Genomic DNA, 14,046 nt, shown 5'->3' with positions numbered 1-14,046 from the left:
GCTGGGCTGTAGTACCTCTTGCTGATACTGGCATTCCTGCTTCACCAATGAATGATCTTATAGGACAAAGCTGAGGAGAGAGAGGGGTACAAACAGAAAGTCTCTCTTCCCATTCATGAATTAAATCTCTGCTGTTATCTCCCATCCTCCACATCGGAACCCAGTTGCTTCTGTTACCTTTCGAGTTTTCAGTTCTGTTTTCGATTTTTGATGGTTATTTTTGTCTAGACTACATCAATTCTTAAGTATGTAGCATTTCCAGGGGTGGATAAGAGTTAGGGATGAGCATACAGGAGCTGGTGGCCTGTTTAACTTGTCATCATATTAAGAACTAGATGCCTTTTCAGGGTTATAGGTTTATTGTGCTTTGTTTTGTTACACTTTGCTTTATTGCACATCACAGATGTTGCGTTTTTTTACGAATTGAAGGCAAGACCCTCCACTGACAAAAAGACTATGCTTTGCTTTATTGTGGTGCTCTGAAACTGAACCTGTATGCCTGTATGGCCAGATTTTGCCCATTCTCCATATGGAGCATTTACTTGCTCTCAGATTGTGGGGGTCCTTTCTTTCTGAGCAGTTAAGTTTAATAATACTCACTCCCAACCCCCAGTCACAAAAGGAGATTTTTTTTCTGGGTAAGTTCTATGGATTTGACTTGGTAGCTGCTTCCCTTTTTAAAAATGACATTAAAATTGGACAAGAACACACAATTTAACCTTTTCTTATCTGGGATATTTTGAAACAGACTTTCTGTATTCTCTATTATAAATATTATGATGATTCTAAATATTGGCAAACTATTTTTGACAGAGTGGGAATATATTTTTCAAAATATTAAATGCTTCCAAATCCTTCTCTTACTAGATGTTGTATCACTTTAAATGAGATGACTACTGTCTAATTATAAACATGTTGTGGTGCTTTTAAAAACTGTTTAACATAATGAACAAAATAAACTAACAAAGAAAATAGAAACAGAGTCAAAGAGAACAGACTGACAGCTATCAGAGAGGTTGTAGGGCTGGGTAAAAAATGTGAAGGGTTTAAGCCAAACAAAACAAAACAAAGCTCAAGTATAAACGACCCATGGACATGGACAACAGAGTGGGGATTGACTGTGGGAGAAAGGGGAGCAGAGGGGGAAAAAGTGGGCCAACTGTAAGAGAAAAACAATAAATTAAAAAAAAAAAAAACTCATAGACACAAGAAAACTAAATAAAAACTAAGAAAATAAAGCTCCCATATGATATTAATAAACAGCCAAGGTTGAGACCTCTGATCTGATTAGAGGAACCCAGAAGGCTTGTGAAATTCACTAGAGTTGCTGTTGTAATTTTAAGGTTCAGCAAATTAATGAACTTCTTCCCCTATGATATTTATATATCATAAATGTTTTTACGTATCAAATAAAACATAACAAACAACAGTAATGTCCGGTTATTTTAACACATTTTCTTATTCTCTGGTTTGTTGGAAAAAATCTTCAGTAAATAGAGAGCTGCAAAATAAAAATGAAAAATAAATTGTTTAACAACTCGTCTGACTGGAAGGGAGATACTATCTCTAGCTTCCAAGGATGTTTGCCAACAGAAAGAACACTGATGCAGCTTTTCTGTGGGAACTCTTGGGCTTTTTGAAATGTAATTCTCTTCTTCTAGCCATGACACCCCAAACACCTTCATCATAAGTAGGACTGTCAGCTTGTTTGAAACATGTAAATAGCTAATAACGCTAAACTTTCTGAAATTAAAAATTAAGAATTTTTAAAACTTGATAAAAGTGAAAATACTAATGAATGAAACTTGTGTGTACAGTCTTAGACAAACAGATGAACTTTATTAGTGTCATATATTAGTGTTCAGCAATCCAAAATTCTTGAGGAACTTTCAGAATCTAAGGTTGTTTAGAATAAAGAATTTATTAGTTGCTGATTTATATTAACCACACAGTACTCTATACTACAAAAATTCATGAAAGATTTATAAAGAAAATCGTTCAATGTGGTAAATAGTATGTCTGAAGATTTTTGCTTGTAGTAGATGAAATCCTCCTGTTTGCTAAAGACTTGCATAAAGGTTACCAGTAGTTCTCTAGTCCTAACAATGTAATTTCTTTTTAGAATCTTTAGGGCTGCGTAGTAGAGTTCTGAGGAAAATTGAAGAGCTCAGGACAAAGGGGAAAGCCCTTTCTTCTGAAATTCCTGATGAATTTATATGTCCAATCACTAGGGAGCTTATGCAAGATCCTGTCATCGCCTCAGGTACGTGTGATGCTAGTCTCAGTTTCAGGGCATAGTGTGCACTAAATGAATAAATAATGGAGACAGTTCACAGAAGTTTGTTTAATGTGAAAAAAATTTTAAAATTCTTCTTTCATTTCTTGTAACTCGTTGTCTTTCAAAAAACTCATTAGATCGGAGGTGAGCTATTATTAAACATCGTATATTTCTTAATAAAATTGGTTGGAGTGGGCTTGGATAAGATGTGAGACAAAAGGAGTAAGTTCTACAAGCTTTACTTAAACTTGTGAACTGTGTATTGCTAGAATATAAAGTTAAAATATTTTTTTTTTAGGACTGTTGAAATCTTTTATGTTTGTCTATCATGAATTTAAACAACCTTACCAAATAAGAATTTAAAGATTATAAAGTTGCATCATTCCACATTAATTTCTAATCTTTGTCAATAAACAGACATACATAATTTACAGAGTTATAATCAGTAATTCCATATTATAGCTTTTAAATTTGGTGTAAAACATTATTATATACATATTTCTGACTATTGACTTAGTCTACATAATTTTCAGTTTTAGTAACGATTCCCTTGTGGCTCTATGCTACGTTTTGTTTGAATCTTCTACTATTGCAGGCCTTTGTATGGTAAACACTATTGCATATCTTGGTACTCCTTCCTTTCTGTTGTTACCATTACTTAGGGTTATTTTAATGGCATGTGTGTCCCAAAGAAGCCTTAGCCAATTAAAGAATACTTCATGAACACGGAAGAGAACAGTCTTGGTAGTTTTTGTTAAGTTTGTTATTAAATTGTTTTCTAGAAAAAAAAAAAGCTTACAGTACTACTAGCTATATATTTAAATGTACTCGTTTTTCCAGTTTTGTGACCATTGAATTTTATAACTCTATTTTGGTGAGTTTAATGGTTGTTTGGAATTGTATTCCTTATACAGCAAGGAAGGCACTAAGTTTTTCTTTTCTTTTTTCCTAGTATCTTTAACTACCTCATCATTTTAGGGAAACTGGTTAATTTGTTAATAACATGTTTTCAGGTTCTGTAATACAACATCTGTATGTTGCATTGTGTGTTCACCACTCAGATCTAGTCTCCTTCTGTCACTGTATATTTAGTTCTCTTTTCCTCTGGTAACCACCATACTGTTGTCTTTGTGTATAAGTTTTTATTTTGTTTGTTTGTTCATTGCTTTCTGTTTTATAGCCCACATATGAGTGAAATCTTATGGTTCTTGTCCTTTTCCATCTGACATCTTTCACTTATTTCACTTAGCATGATACTCTCAAAGTCCATTCATTATTTTTTTATGGCTGAGTGGTATTCCATATATATATATACCATGTCTTCTTTATCTAGTCATATGACAAAGACACTTAAATTATTCTATAACTTGGTTATCATGAATAATGCTCCAATGAACATAGGAGTATATGTATCATTTAAGAATAAGTGCTTTCAGATTAGGGAGTTATATACCCAGAAGAGGAATTCCTGGGTCATATGGTGATTCTAGTCTTAATTTTTTGAGGAGCTTCCGTACTATTTTCCATAGAGGCTGCACCTATTTAACAGCAGTGCAGAAGGGTTCTCTTTTTGCCACATCCTCTCCAACACTTGTTATTTTTTGCCTTACTGATAAGTAGCCATTCTAACAAGTGTTAGATGTATATCATTGTGGTTTTCGTTTGCATTTACCTTATAGCTAGTGAGGGTGAGCATGTTTTCGTCTATCTGTTGGCCATCTATATGTCTTCTTGGGAAGAGTACCTGTTTTGGTCCTCTGCCCTTTTTTAAATTGAATTGTTTGGGGTTTTTGTTGTTGTTGTTAAGTTGTATAAGTTTTTTGTATATTTTGGAGATATTACTTACAAATATATTTTCCCATTTTTTGTTTGCCCTTTTGTTGGTTTCTTTACCTGTGCAGAAGCTTTTATTTTGATGTAGTCCCATTCATTTATTTTTGCTTTTACTTCCCTTGCATTTAGGGCCAACTTCACAAAATCCCCTCTGAGACCAAGAACCATAAGTTTAGTGCCTGTTTTCTTCTATGTACTTTATTTTTTCAGATCTTATATTTAAGTCTTTAATCCATTGAGTTAATTTTTGTGTATGGTGTCAGATAACATTGTAGTTTCCTTCTTTTGTATGTGGCTTTACAATTTTCCCATCACCATTTATTGAAGAGGCTTTCCTTTCTATATATTGTGTATTTTGGCTCCTTTGTTGAAAATTAGTTGTGCATATATGTGTGAGTTTATTTCTGGCCTCTCAATTCTGTTTCATTCATCTGCATCTGTGTGTCTGTTTTTCTGCCAATATCATACTGTTTTGATTATTTTAGCTTTGTAGTATAATTTGAAATCAGGGAATGTGATGCTCCAGCTTTACTTTTTATCCTCAGGATTGCTTTGGCTATTTGAGGGTCTTTTGGGGGTTCCATACAAATTGATTTTTTTGTTGTTGTTCTATTTCTTTAAAAAATGCCAGTGGGATTTTGATGGGAATTGCATTAGGGCTGTATATTGCTTTAGGCAGTATAACCATTTTAACTATGTTCATTTTCCGAATCCATGAACATAGAATGTCCTTACATTTCTTTGTTCTATAATTTTCACCGTATAAGTCCATCACTTCATTTGTTGTTTATTTCTATATTTTATCCTTTTTGTTGCAGTTGAAAATGGGATTTTCTTTCTTTTTCCATTATTTCATTGTTAGTATATAGAAATGCAAGAGATTTTTGTACATTGAGTTTATATTCTGCAACTTTACTATATTTGTTTATCCTTTCTAATAGTCTTTTGATGGAGTCTTTAGGGTTTTCTGTATATAGAACTGTTAACTGCGGAGTTAGATCTCTGTCGTTGAGTTTGGCCAAGAAAGAATTCAGAGCCAAGAGCTCTACTGCAATAAAATTATTTAGAAAGTCACAGAAGTAGAAGAAGTGAGCCAGCTGGGCTGCATGGGCTCAGGAAACAAGTTACAGAGGCAAAAGAAGGACCTTGGAGCTTAGGAGAAAGAAAGCAAAAATAATGCATCCAAGGGAAGAAGAAGGGAAAAGGTGTGCTCTAGGGAGAGTGTACCTGAGGAAAGGAGGGGGTGGGGAAAGATGTGGGCATGAGAGAGAGAGAGAGAGAGAGAGAGAGAGAGAGAGAGAGAGAGAGAGAGAGAGAGGGAGGGAGGGAGAGAAAAGAGAGAGAAGAGAGAAGAGAGAGAGCCTGAGGAAACAAGGGGGGGCGGGGAGTGCAGTCAGATTCAAGAGAGAGTGAGGATGCACTGCATCCTTCATCTTAAGGGTTTTTATCTGTTTTCCAAAGATGAGGATTTTAGGGAAGATGTCAGGTGAGAATCTCAATAGAATATTCATCAGCTTTCTAGGTGTGTCCTTTCAGGGTCATGGTCTCTATTGATCAATCAGCACTACAATAAGGGGTCATTAGTCATTGCATCCTATGTCAGCCATGGCATCACTTTGGTTCTGCTGCTTTTCTGGGCCTGGACCTGAAACACAACTGAGGCCTAGATGTTCTCTCTAGTTTGACCAAAACTGCGAGTCTGTGGTCAACAGACCTGAGGCTTTTTCCCTAAGATTATTTTATGCTGATTAGGACTTCATTGTTTTGAGGACTTAATGCCTAAGGGCTTGTATGGGAGTCATATGAGATGATTCTTTAGCCCCTTATTCATCATCTGAAGGGGTCTAAACTGCATGACTAGCAATATGAAAGATCATGGGATCTAAACCTCACGAGTAGTGATATGAAAGGTTAGCTGCAATGTGTATCAGCTACTCAGGCCAGAAAGTTGCCTCTGCACCTCTGGTCCTCTCTGGGTTGCCAAGTGAGTGCTGCAATCTAACCCTCCACTGCTACTATGTCAGTGGGGGCTGCTGCCAGCCCTGGACTTTGTCTATGGCTCCCATCTCTGTCCTTCCTCTGTCTTCCTCCTGTCCTCCCTCCCCTGTTCACTCAGATATACCCACCTTCAGATGTCTCAATGCCTGGATCTCTCAGATATGTTTTTGTGTTGATCAGACAATCCTTTGTTGAATTAGTTATCCAACTTGTAACTTTAAGAGGAGAGACGAGGTCTTCTCATGCTGCCATGCTTCTACTGTAACTCCAATAAATTTTTTACATGGCAGTTTATCACTAAATATGCTTAGGTATAAAATATGTATTCATCTTCGTCTGATGGACTTAAATATCGACCTTATATATCGTGTCCACATTATTAGTGGGACTGATCATATAGAGTCTTTATTAGTATTATTTGAGTATATTTGATTGTCTGCTTGCTCTGAACTTCTGTAGGCAGAAGCATTTTTCATTTATACAACTGTAAACATTTTCTTTTAAAAATGCTTAGCTTTATATTTAGAATTTTATGTGTGCTGATATATGATTGAACCGAGAATATGTTTGTATTTTTTGTAGCTATTCTTTTTTAATTGTAAAATAATACATCCTCATTGTATAAATTTTTTTCAAACTACACAGAGGTGTATAAAGTGAGTCATTTATCTAGTCTTAAGGTGAGTGTTAACACCAGTTTCACATATAATTCTATATATTTTACTCTGTATTCTTAAATATCACATGTTTAATATTGCCCTGGCTGGTTTAGCTCAGTGGATTGAGCGTCGGCCTGCGAGCTAAGTGTCGCTGGTTCGATCTTCCAGTCAGGGTACATCAGAGAAGGAAAACTCTGACTCCAAAAAACCTCCGCTGCCTTGCGGCATACCTCTTCAGGGGAAAGGCTAAGGGAGTAAACCCCGACAGAAAATCCGGAGCCGGAGTCCCTAAGGCGGTTTGACGTTGTAGTCAACACCGGCAACTCCTGCGGCGCACCTGAAGCCAAGCTGTATTGACTCCGTCTTTCCCTTGGGCCCTTCAGCTGCGAAGAGAGGGGGGGTCTGCTGCATGGGCAACAGCAGACCCTCCATATTACCCTGCCCAGGCTCTGTAGCTTCAGCGTCATCGCAAGATGTCGATTCAACACGGGAGGAGACAGATACCATGTCACTCCCGAGTCGGACTGCACAGCCATTCTCGGCGGTGCAGATAGACTCTTAAGAAGCTACACCATCATCTCTCGAGACGGACGGCTGCCGACGACGACATGTTTAATACCAAGTGAGTCAAGGTATTTTTTTACAAAACTGGGCTTATACACTTCATACTGTTTTGTGTCATGCCTCTTTTTTTTATTTTTTTATTTTTTATTACCTTTGTTGAAATGTCCATGGCCCTTTGTCTGTTCCTAAGTATGTAGTCATCTCTAAATGCTATCTTAATTTTACTTGGTTTAGTTCCCAGAGAAAGAAGAAGGCATCATGTTATATACTTTATTCTTTTTATTTTATTTCTGATTGTAACAGTAACACAAGTTTAATAAAAAATTTCAAACTACATAGAAATATACTTCATTCTCTTTAAAGGCTGCCTAATATTCAAGTGTATCTATGACCTGTAATTTATTTCATTTCCTCTAATGTTTTGTTATCATAAACTGAGGCAGTAAACGTATAAATTTATCCTTACAATTTTATGTGAATGTTTCTGTAGGATAAATTACCTAAAGGTAAAATTACTTAAAGGATGCTGACAAATAGTCCTCTCATCAGTATATGGCATCCCCATTTCCCACAGCCATGCTTACACTGGGTATTAGCAATCTTTTACTCTTAATTTAATAAATGAAAAGCAATTTGTTTGTATTTTTTGTATACATTGAATTTAAGGACTTTTCTTTTTCTTTTAGAGAGAGAGGAAGGGGGAGAGAGGGAGAAACATTCATTTGTTGTTCCACTAATTTATTCGTTCATTGGTTGCTTCTTGTGTGGGCTCTGAAGGGAGATCGAACCTGCCACCTGGTACAGTGGGATGATGGTCTAAGCAACTGAGCTACCTGGCCAGAGCTAGTTTGATCACTTATAAATGTTTTTACCATATATAATTTTTTTATGTTACTTTCTTTTTCATGAGCATTTAAGTTCAGTTCCTTTATTTTGAATTATTATATAATAAATATACTTATGGGAGGCAGTATGCCTAGTAGTTGAGAACATGCACCAAAGAACCAGATGCCTGGATCTGAATCTGTTTCATTACTTAGTAAATGAATTACCTGTAGGAGACTGTATAACCTCTTTCTGTCTCATTTGTGTGTGTGTGTACAAAATGGGATACTAGTACTTACCTCATTGGGTTCTTATAAGGATCAAATAAGTTAGTGCATTTTAGGCATTTAAAGAACACGTGTACCTAATAAGCACTCAATAAATGTCAGTTAGCTATTTCTATTTCAAGCTATGAAATTTTCTATGAGTATAGTATAGTAATAGCTATATATTTTTGGCTTTGTTATATCAGGACCCTTGTCTGCAATTGAAATAAACTCTATTCAAATCAGGGTAAGCAGAAATGCAATTAACTTATTAAAAGTTAATGTAAGCGAGTCATAGAAAAACTGTCACCAGAGATTTGTACAGTTAGGGTTTTGTTTCTTATCTATTCAGAAGCTTCTGCATATTCACCTTCTATGATATTCAATAAACCTTTTTCCACATGATAGGAAAACATGACCACTAATAGGTCCCATATTTTACATTTTATAATTTCACCCACCAGAGAGTGACCAATCTGATTTTCTTTCCAGTGCCAACCCCAAATAATCCCAGATAAAGAACTTGTTTGCTTAATCTGAGCCAGGAGCCTACCCCAGTGGTAGTACTTACAGGGATGAGATGCAGGACTGTGATTTCCCCAAGTGGAGAGTAGGATCATATATAAATGAGGTAACATCATAAGGAGGATAGTGGTGGAAGGGACAGCTTACAGAAAACGGATACTGACCAAGCAATAAACACCCACTACATAAGTATTTCCATGTCTTCAATTACTAAGTAATACTCACTTTCAATTTACTTCTTTTTCCCCCAGAGATTCTTAGGAAACTCTTTTAAAGTTTGCAAGTTGTTTAGTTAGTTTTGAGGGTGTTTTTCCGGAGAGGGGTGTCTAGTTTTTATGCATAGGATTAAAGAAAAAGGATGTTTCTTTTAGGAGTTAGAGATCTTCCTTGTATGTTTGTTCATGGTTAATTTTTGTAAAATTTCAGTGGATGTCTGAAGAAAGTGTCTCTTCTTTTCGGTTACAAAATTATTTTTTGCAATATTATTGGTATACTGTATCGAGATAGATGATATAAAAATGTTAATTGTCTAATTCAAATTCTCTATAACATTACTATTAAATAGAACTTTTTGTGGGAGGGAAATGTTCTCTACTGTGCTCACCAGTCCAATAGCGATTAGTCACTGTGGCCCTGAGCACTTGAAATGTGGCTAATGTGACTGAGGATGTGAAGTTTTTACATTGTGACTGATTTAAATTCAAATAGCCACATGAGGTCTCTATATTGAACAGGACAGCTCTATAATTTAACTTTAGAGGGATAACATTTTTTGAGATGTTGTTCACACAATAAAATTCCTCCATTTTAAGTGTACAGTATGAGTTTTTAAAAGTATGTACTGTGCATCCACCATCACAATCAAGATGTAAATGTTTCTGTCAACCTAGAAAGTTCCCTCATGCCCTTTGCAGTCAATCCTCCTCTACCCCTGGCCTTACATAATCAATCTGCTCTTTGGTCCTATAAATATGACATATATGATATAAGTGAAATCATTCATGTGTTTGGCTTCTTTTGCTCAGCAGAATGTTTTGGATTGATTTATCTCATTATATGTATCAGCAATTCATTCCTTTGAATTGCCGAGTAGTGTTCTATTGCATGGATATACCATAATATGTTTATTCAAAACCTGTTAACAACTTTTCAGGTCTTTTCCACTTTTTGGCTTGTTCTGAATGAAGCTACTATAAGATTCATTTACGTATCTTTCTCTGGACATGTTTCATTTCTCTTGGTTAAATATTTAGGAGTGGAATTACTTTGTTGTATAGTAAGTGAATGTTTAAATTTAAAGAGATGGCCAAACTGTTTCTCAAAGTGTTTGTACCATTTAAGTTCTCAACTGAAAATTCTGATTTTCCACATCCTTTCTTTTTTAACATTTGGCATTGTTAGTCTTTTAATTTTTGCCATTCTAGTGGGTGTGAAGTGGTATCTTATTGCACTTGTAACTTGTGTTTTTCTGATTATTAATGAGGTGGAGCATCTTTGTATGAGTTTACTGTCCATTCATGTCTTCTTTTGTAGAATGTCCCTTCAGATCTTTTCCCCATTTTGTATTGGGTTGTTTATCTTATTTGTTCATAAATATTTTTTAAAATTCCAGGTACAAATTTTTGTCAGATATCTGTATTGCATAAAGAGGTGTACCTCAGAATGTCGCAGGTTCACTTCCAGACCACAACAATAAAGTGAACTGTGATCTTTTTGCTGGTAGAGGCTCTTGCTGAACTTGTAAAAAATGTAACATCAGAAAGAAAAAAAAAAAAAAAGCAACATCAGTGAAATGCAATAAAGCAAAGCACAATAATGTAAAGTATGCCTGTATTTTCTTCTGTTATGTAGCTTGCCTCATCATTTTTTAAATTAAAAATGTTTTTCAGTTACACTTAAGATACAATATTATATTAGTTTCAAGTGTACAACATAATGATTAGATATTTATATACCTTATGATCACCCCATTAAGTCTAGTACCCACCTGGCACCATACATAGTTACTTCAATATTATTGAATATATTCCCTATGTTATACTTTACATTACCCTAATACTATAACTGACAATTTGTGCTTCTTAATCCTGTCACAGTTCCCCCCGCCCCCAAATCTGGCAACAATTAATTTGTTCTCTGTATCTGTGAGTTCGTTTCTGTTTTGTTTTTCATTTATTTTGTTTAGATTCCAGATATGAGTGAAATCATATGGTACATCTGGTTTTGGTTTAAGGATAATGCTGACCTCATAAAATGAGTTTGAGAGCATTCCCTCCTCCTGTTCTTTTCTTCTTCTTCTTCTTCTTCTTTTATTTTTTTGACTAACTTGAGAAGTATGAGTATTAATATGTCTTTGAATGTTTGATAAAATTCACCCATGAAGCCATCTGGCTAAGGGCTCCCCCAACCCCCAGGAATTCTTAGAATACTGATTCAACTTTGTTAGTAGTTATCAGGCTGTTCAGATTCTCTTTTTCTTCCTGATTCAGCCTTGGAAGATTGTATGTTTGTAGGAAGTTATCCATTTTTTCCATGTTGTCCGATTTGTTGGCATATAACTTTTCATATGGGGGGGGCAAAAAAACCCAGAATTATCATCTGGAGGGCAAGCCCCATGTAGTACAGGCTTCCCCTGCTAGGTGAGTGTTCTAGGAACCCATCTGTATCAGTGTACCAGCTGGTGTTATTGTGAGAGGCTGTGTTCAGCTTCAGTGAGATTTTTTTTTGAAGACTCTTTTAACGTATTTGCCCACTTCGTGATGGGTGATTTATGAGTGCAGCTGCCCACACTGCTGAGCATTCAGCAAATTTTGACCAAAAATGGCATAACCTCTGAGCCCCACCCTCCCTATTCACACTATCGCCCAAAGAGACTTTTTTCTTGTTTCCCAGGATGGACAAAGTCCTCAAGGGGAACATTTTGCTGATGTGGAAGAGGTGAAACAAAAAATGGCAGGAGCACTAAAAGGCATCAAAATCGATGAGTTCAAAAACTGTTTTGAGCAGTGGAAAAAACATCTTGATAGGTGTATTGCATCAAATGTAGAGTACTTTGAAGGTGATTAAAGTTTAAACATGTAAGAATACACAATTTTTCAATAAATAAATTCCATTTCTTTGAGGTCCCCTTCATAGTATTTCCTTGTAATTTTTGATATTTCTGTGGTGTCAGTTGTCACTTGTCTTTCGTTTCTGATTTTATTTGGGCACTTCCCCTTTTTTTTGATGCATCTGGCTAAAGATTTATAAATTTTGTTTAATTTGTAGAGAACCAGCTAGTAGGTTGTTTGTCTCCATTTTGTTTATTTAGTTCTTTTTCTGGGGTTTTTGCCCTGTTCTTTCATTTGGGCCATGTTTCTTTGTCTCCTCATTTGGGCTGCTTCCCTGTGTTTGCTCCTATGTATCAGGTAGATCTGACACATCTCCAAGTCTCAGGAGAGTGGCCTTGTGTAATAGGTGCCCTGTGGGGTCCAGTGACTCAGTCTCCTGTTCACTTGATCCGGATGCTCCAGGGGTGTCCCTTGTTTGGGTTGTGTGTGCCCTCCTGTTGTAGTTGATCCTTGATTGCTGTTGGCATGTCAGTTGGTGAGACAGACCCTCAGGCTGACTGGCTGTGAGGGCTGTCCGTGACTAGAGAGAATGAACTGTTGTGTGAGGTCTTACTCCATGGAGCAGGCTGTGATGCCAACTGAGTCTGCTCTTTGGGTGTGGCCTTTGTGGTGCAAGTTAGGTGGTGCTCTGGTGTGGTCTGAAGCTGGCCACCAGGTGTATTGGTTCTTGAGCCCCTTGGGAGGGTTTCTGGTGCAGGCCAAGATCAGTCACTATCTGTGCCCCGCTTGGGGTACCTGGTGGGAGCTACATAGTGATCTGCAGTTGATTGCCTCTTATGCTGGTCTTGGCATGGCTTGGAAAAGTCTATGCTGCAAACCCAGGCAGGCTGCCGCTAATACCTTAGGTGGGCACCACAATGTGAGCTAAGGGCAGCCACCGCTTTTGCTAGGTGTTTGGCTGCTTAGTTGAATCTACGCTCCAAGCCAACACTGGCTGCAGCTTATGCCACACCTGGGACCACCTGATGGAAGTTACAGTGCAAGTTGAAACTGGTCACTGCCTTGACAGGCTTGGGGCTACTTAGCAAAAGGTAGGGGGCACACCAAAGCTCAGCACTTCTGAGAGAGACTCTGGGTCCCTCGGAGTGGATGAAGAAACTACTCAGACACTCTCCATCTGAGGAAGGAAGGGAGGGGGTTTTCTCTAGTGGGAAATCGCCCCCGTTTCTTTATTAGCCAGTTTTTATCCACTTTCCACTTGAGGAAGTAATTAAGGAAAATATGCAGCACTTCCCCAAATGGTAGGGAGTGAAAGGGAAATGCAGATCAATACAGGATTGAAACATCCAGGTTATTTTACACAAGGTCAAAAGCACTTCCTCTTACTTAATCATTCTGTTCTTCACATTTTACTGACAAGGATTTGAGGCTTTACAGAGAAAAACAGAGCAGGTTCCCTTTTCCTTACAAGCCACTTCGGATTTCTATTCTATCTTTAAAATGGAGGGTGGGATTCAGAGCAGGCCTGGGAGACAACCTGCCGGCTAAGGGCCCAGCTGGGGGCCGCTCAGCGCAGTGGCCAGAGTCTCTTAAACCAAGCCTGTCTGCTTCCCACATCTCCCCATGCCTGTCTGTCCCCCACACACTGCTTATTTGGGGGTTGTGGATCTTTGAGAAATTTTAGGAAAGTCAGCAATGAGAACCAATGTAGGCTGCATGTGTGGAAAAGCTTCTGGAGTTTAGTCAGGGCATATGAGGTGGATTGGGCAGTTTCAGGGAATCACCAGGGTAGGTCAACCAGTGTTAGGTTAATGAAGAGCACAGAGTTGGCACGCTCCTGTGCCTGCCAGCTGGGTGAGGGGAGCACTCAACAGAGGAACAATGGCAACTGCCAGCACTTCTGTCCCTGGAGAGAGCTGTCCTGACCCTTGCCCCTCCGGCCTCACTCCAGAGCTAGTCGATTCAGTGACTTTCTGTATGCTCCTCGTGCCCTTTTTGCTGCTGCCCTGCACTGAAGCCCAGAGTGAGGTTGTGAGGGGGCCCCTCAA

The 14,046-nt window shown here is 37.6% G+C and overlaps 1 protein-coding gene across 9 annotated transcripts in view; it reads left to right on the top strand.

Annotated features, from left to right (window-relative positions):
- Positions 1-14,046, top strand: part of LOC150022090 (WD repeat, SAM and U-box domain-containing protein 1) — a 429,825-nt gene that overhangs the window by 398,683 nt on the left and 17,096 nt on the right. For 8 of the 9 annotated variants that reach the window (XM_090280155.1, XM_090280147.1, XM_090280139.1 and 5 more), the window contains one exon: positions 2,123-2,263. The exons of the other annotated variant lie outside the window; for it this stretch is intronic. In XM_090280155.1, coding sequence (XP_090136281.1) covers positions 2,123-2,263 — 141 coding nt within the window. The remainder of the gene's footprint in view (positions 1-2,122; positions 2,264-14,046) is intronic. 9 annotated transcript variants of the gene reach the window in all.

This window comes from Furipterus horrens, unplaced genomic scaffold, assembly GCF_987537825.1.
Source record: "Furipterus horrens unplaced genomic scaffold, mFurHor1.1.pri manual_scaffold_1, whole genome shotgun sequence".
Classification (NCBI taxonomy): Eukaryota; Metazoa; Chordata; class Mammalia; order Chiroptera; family Furipteridae; genus Furipterus; species Furipterus horrens.
This window is presented reverse-complemented; position numbering and strand designations above follow the sequence as displayed.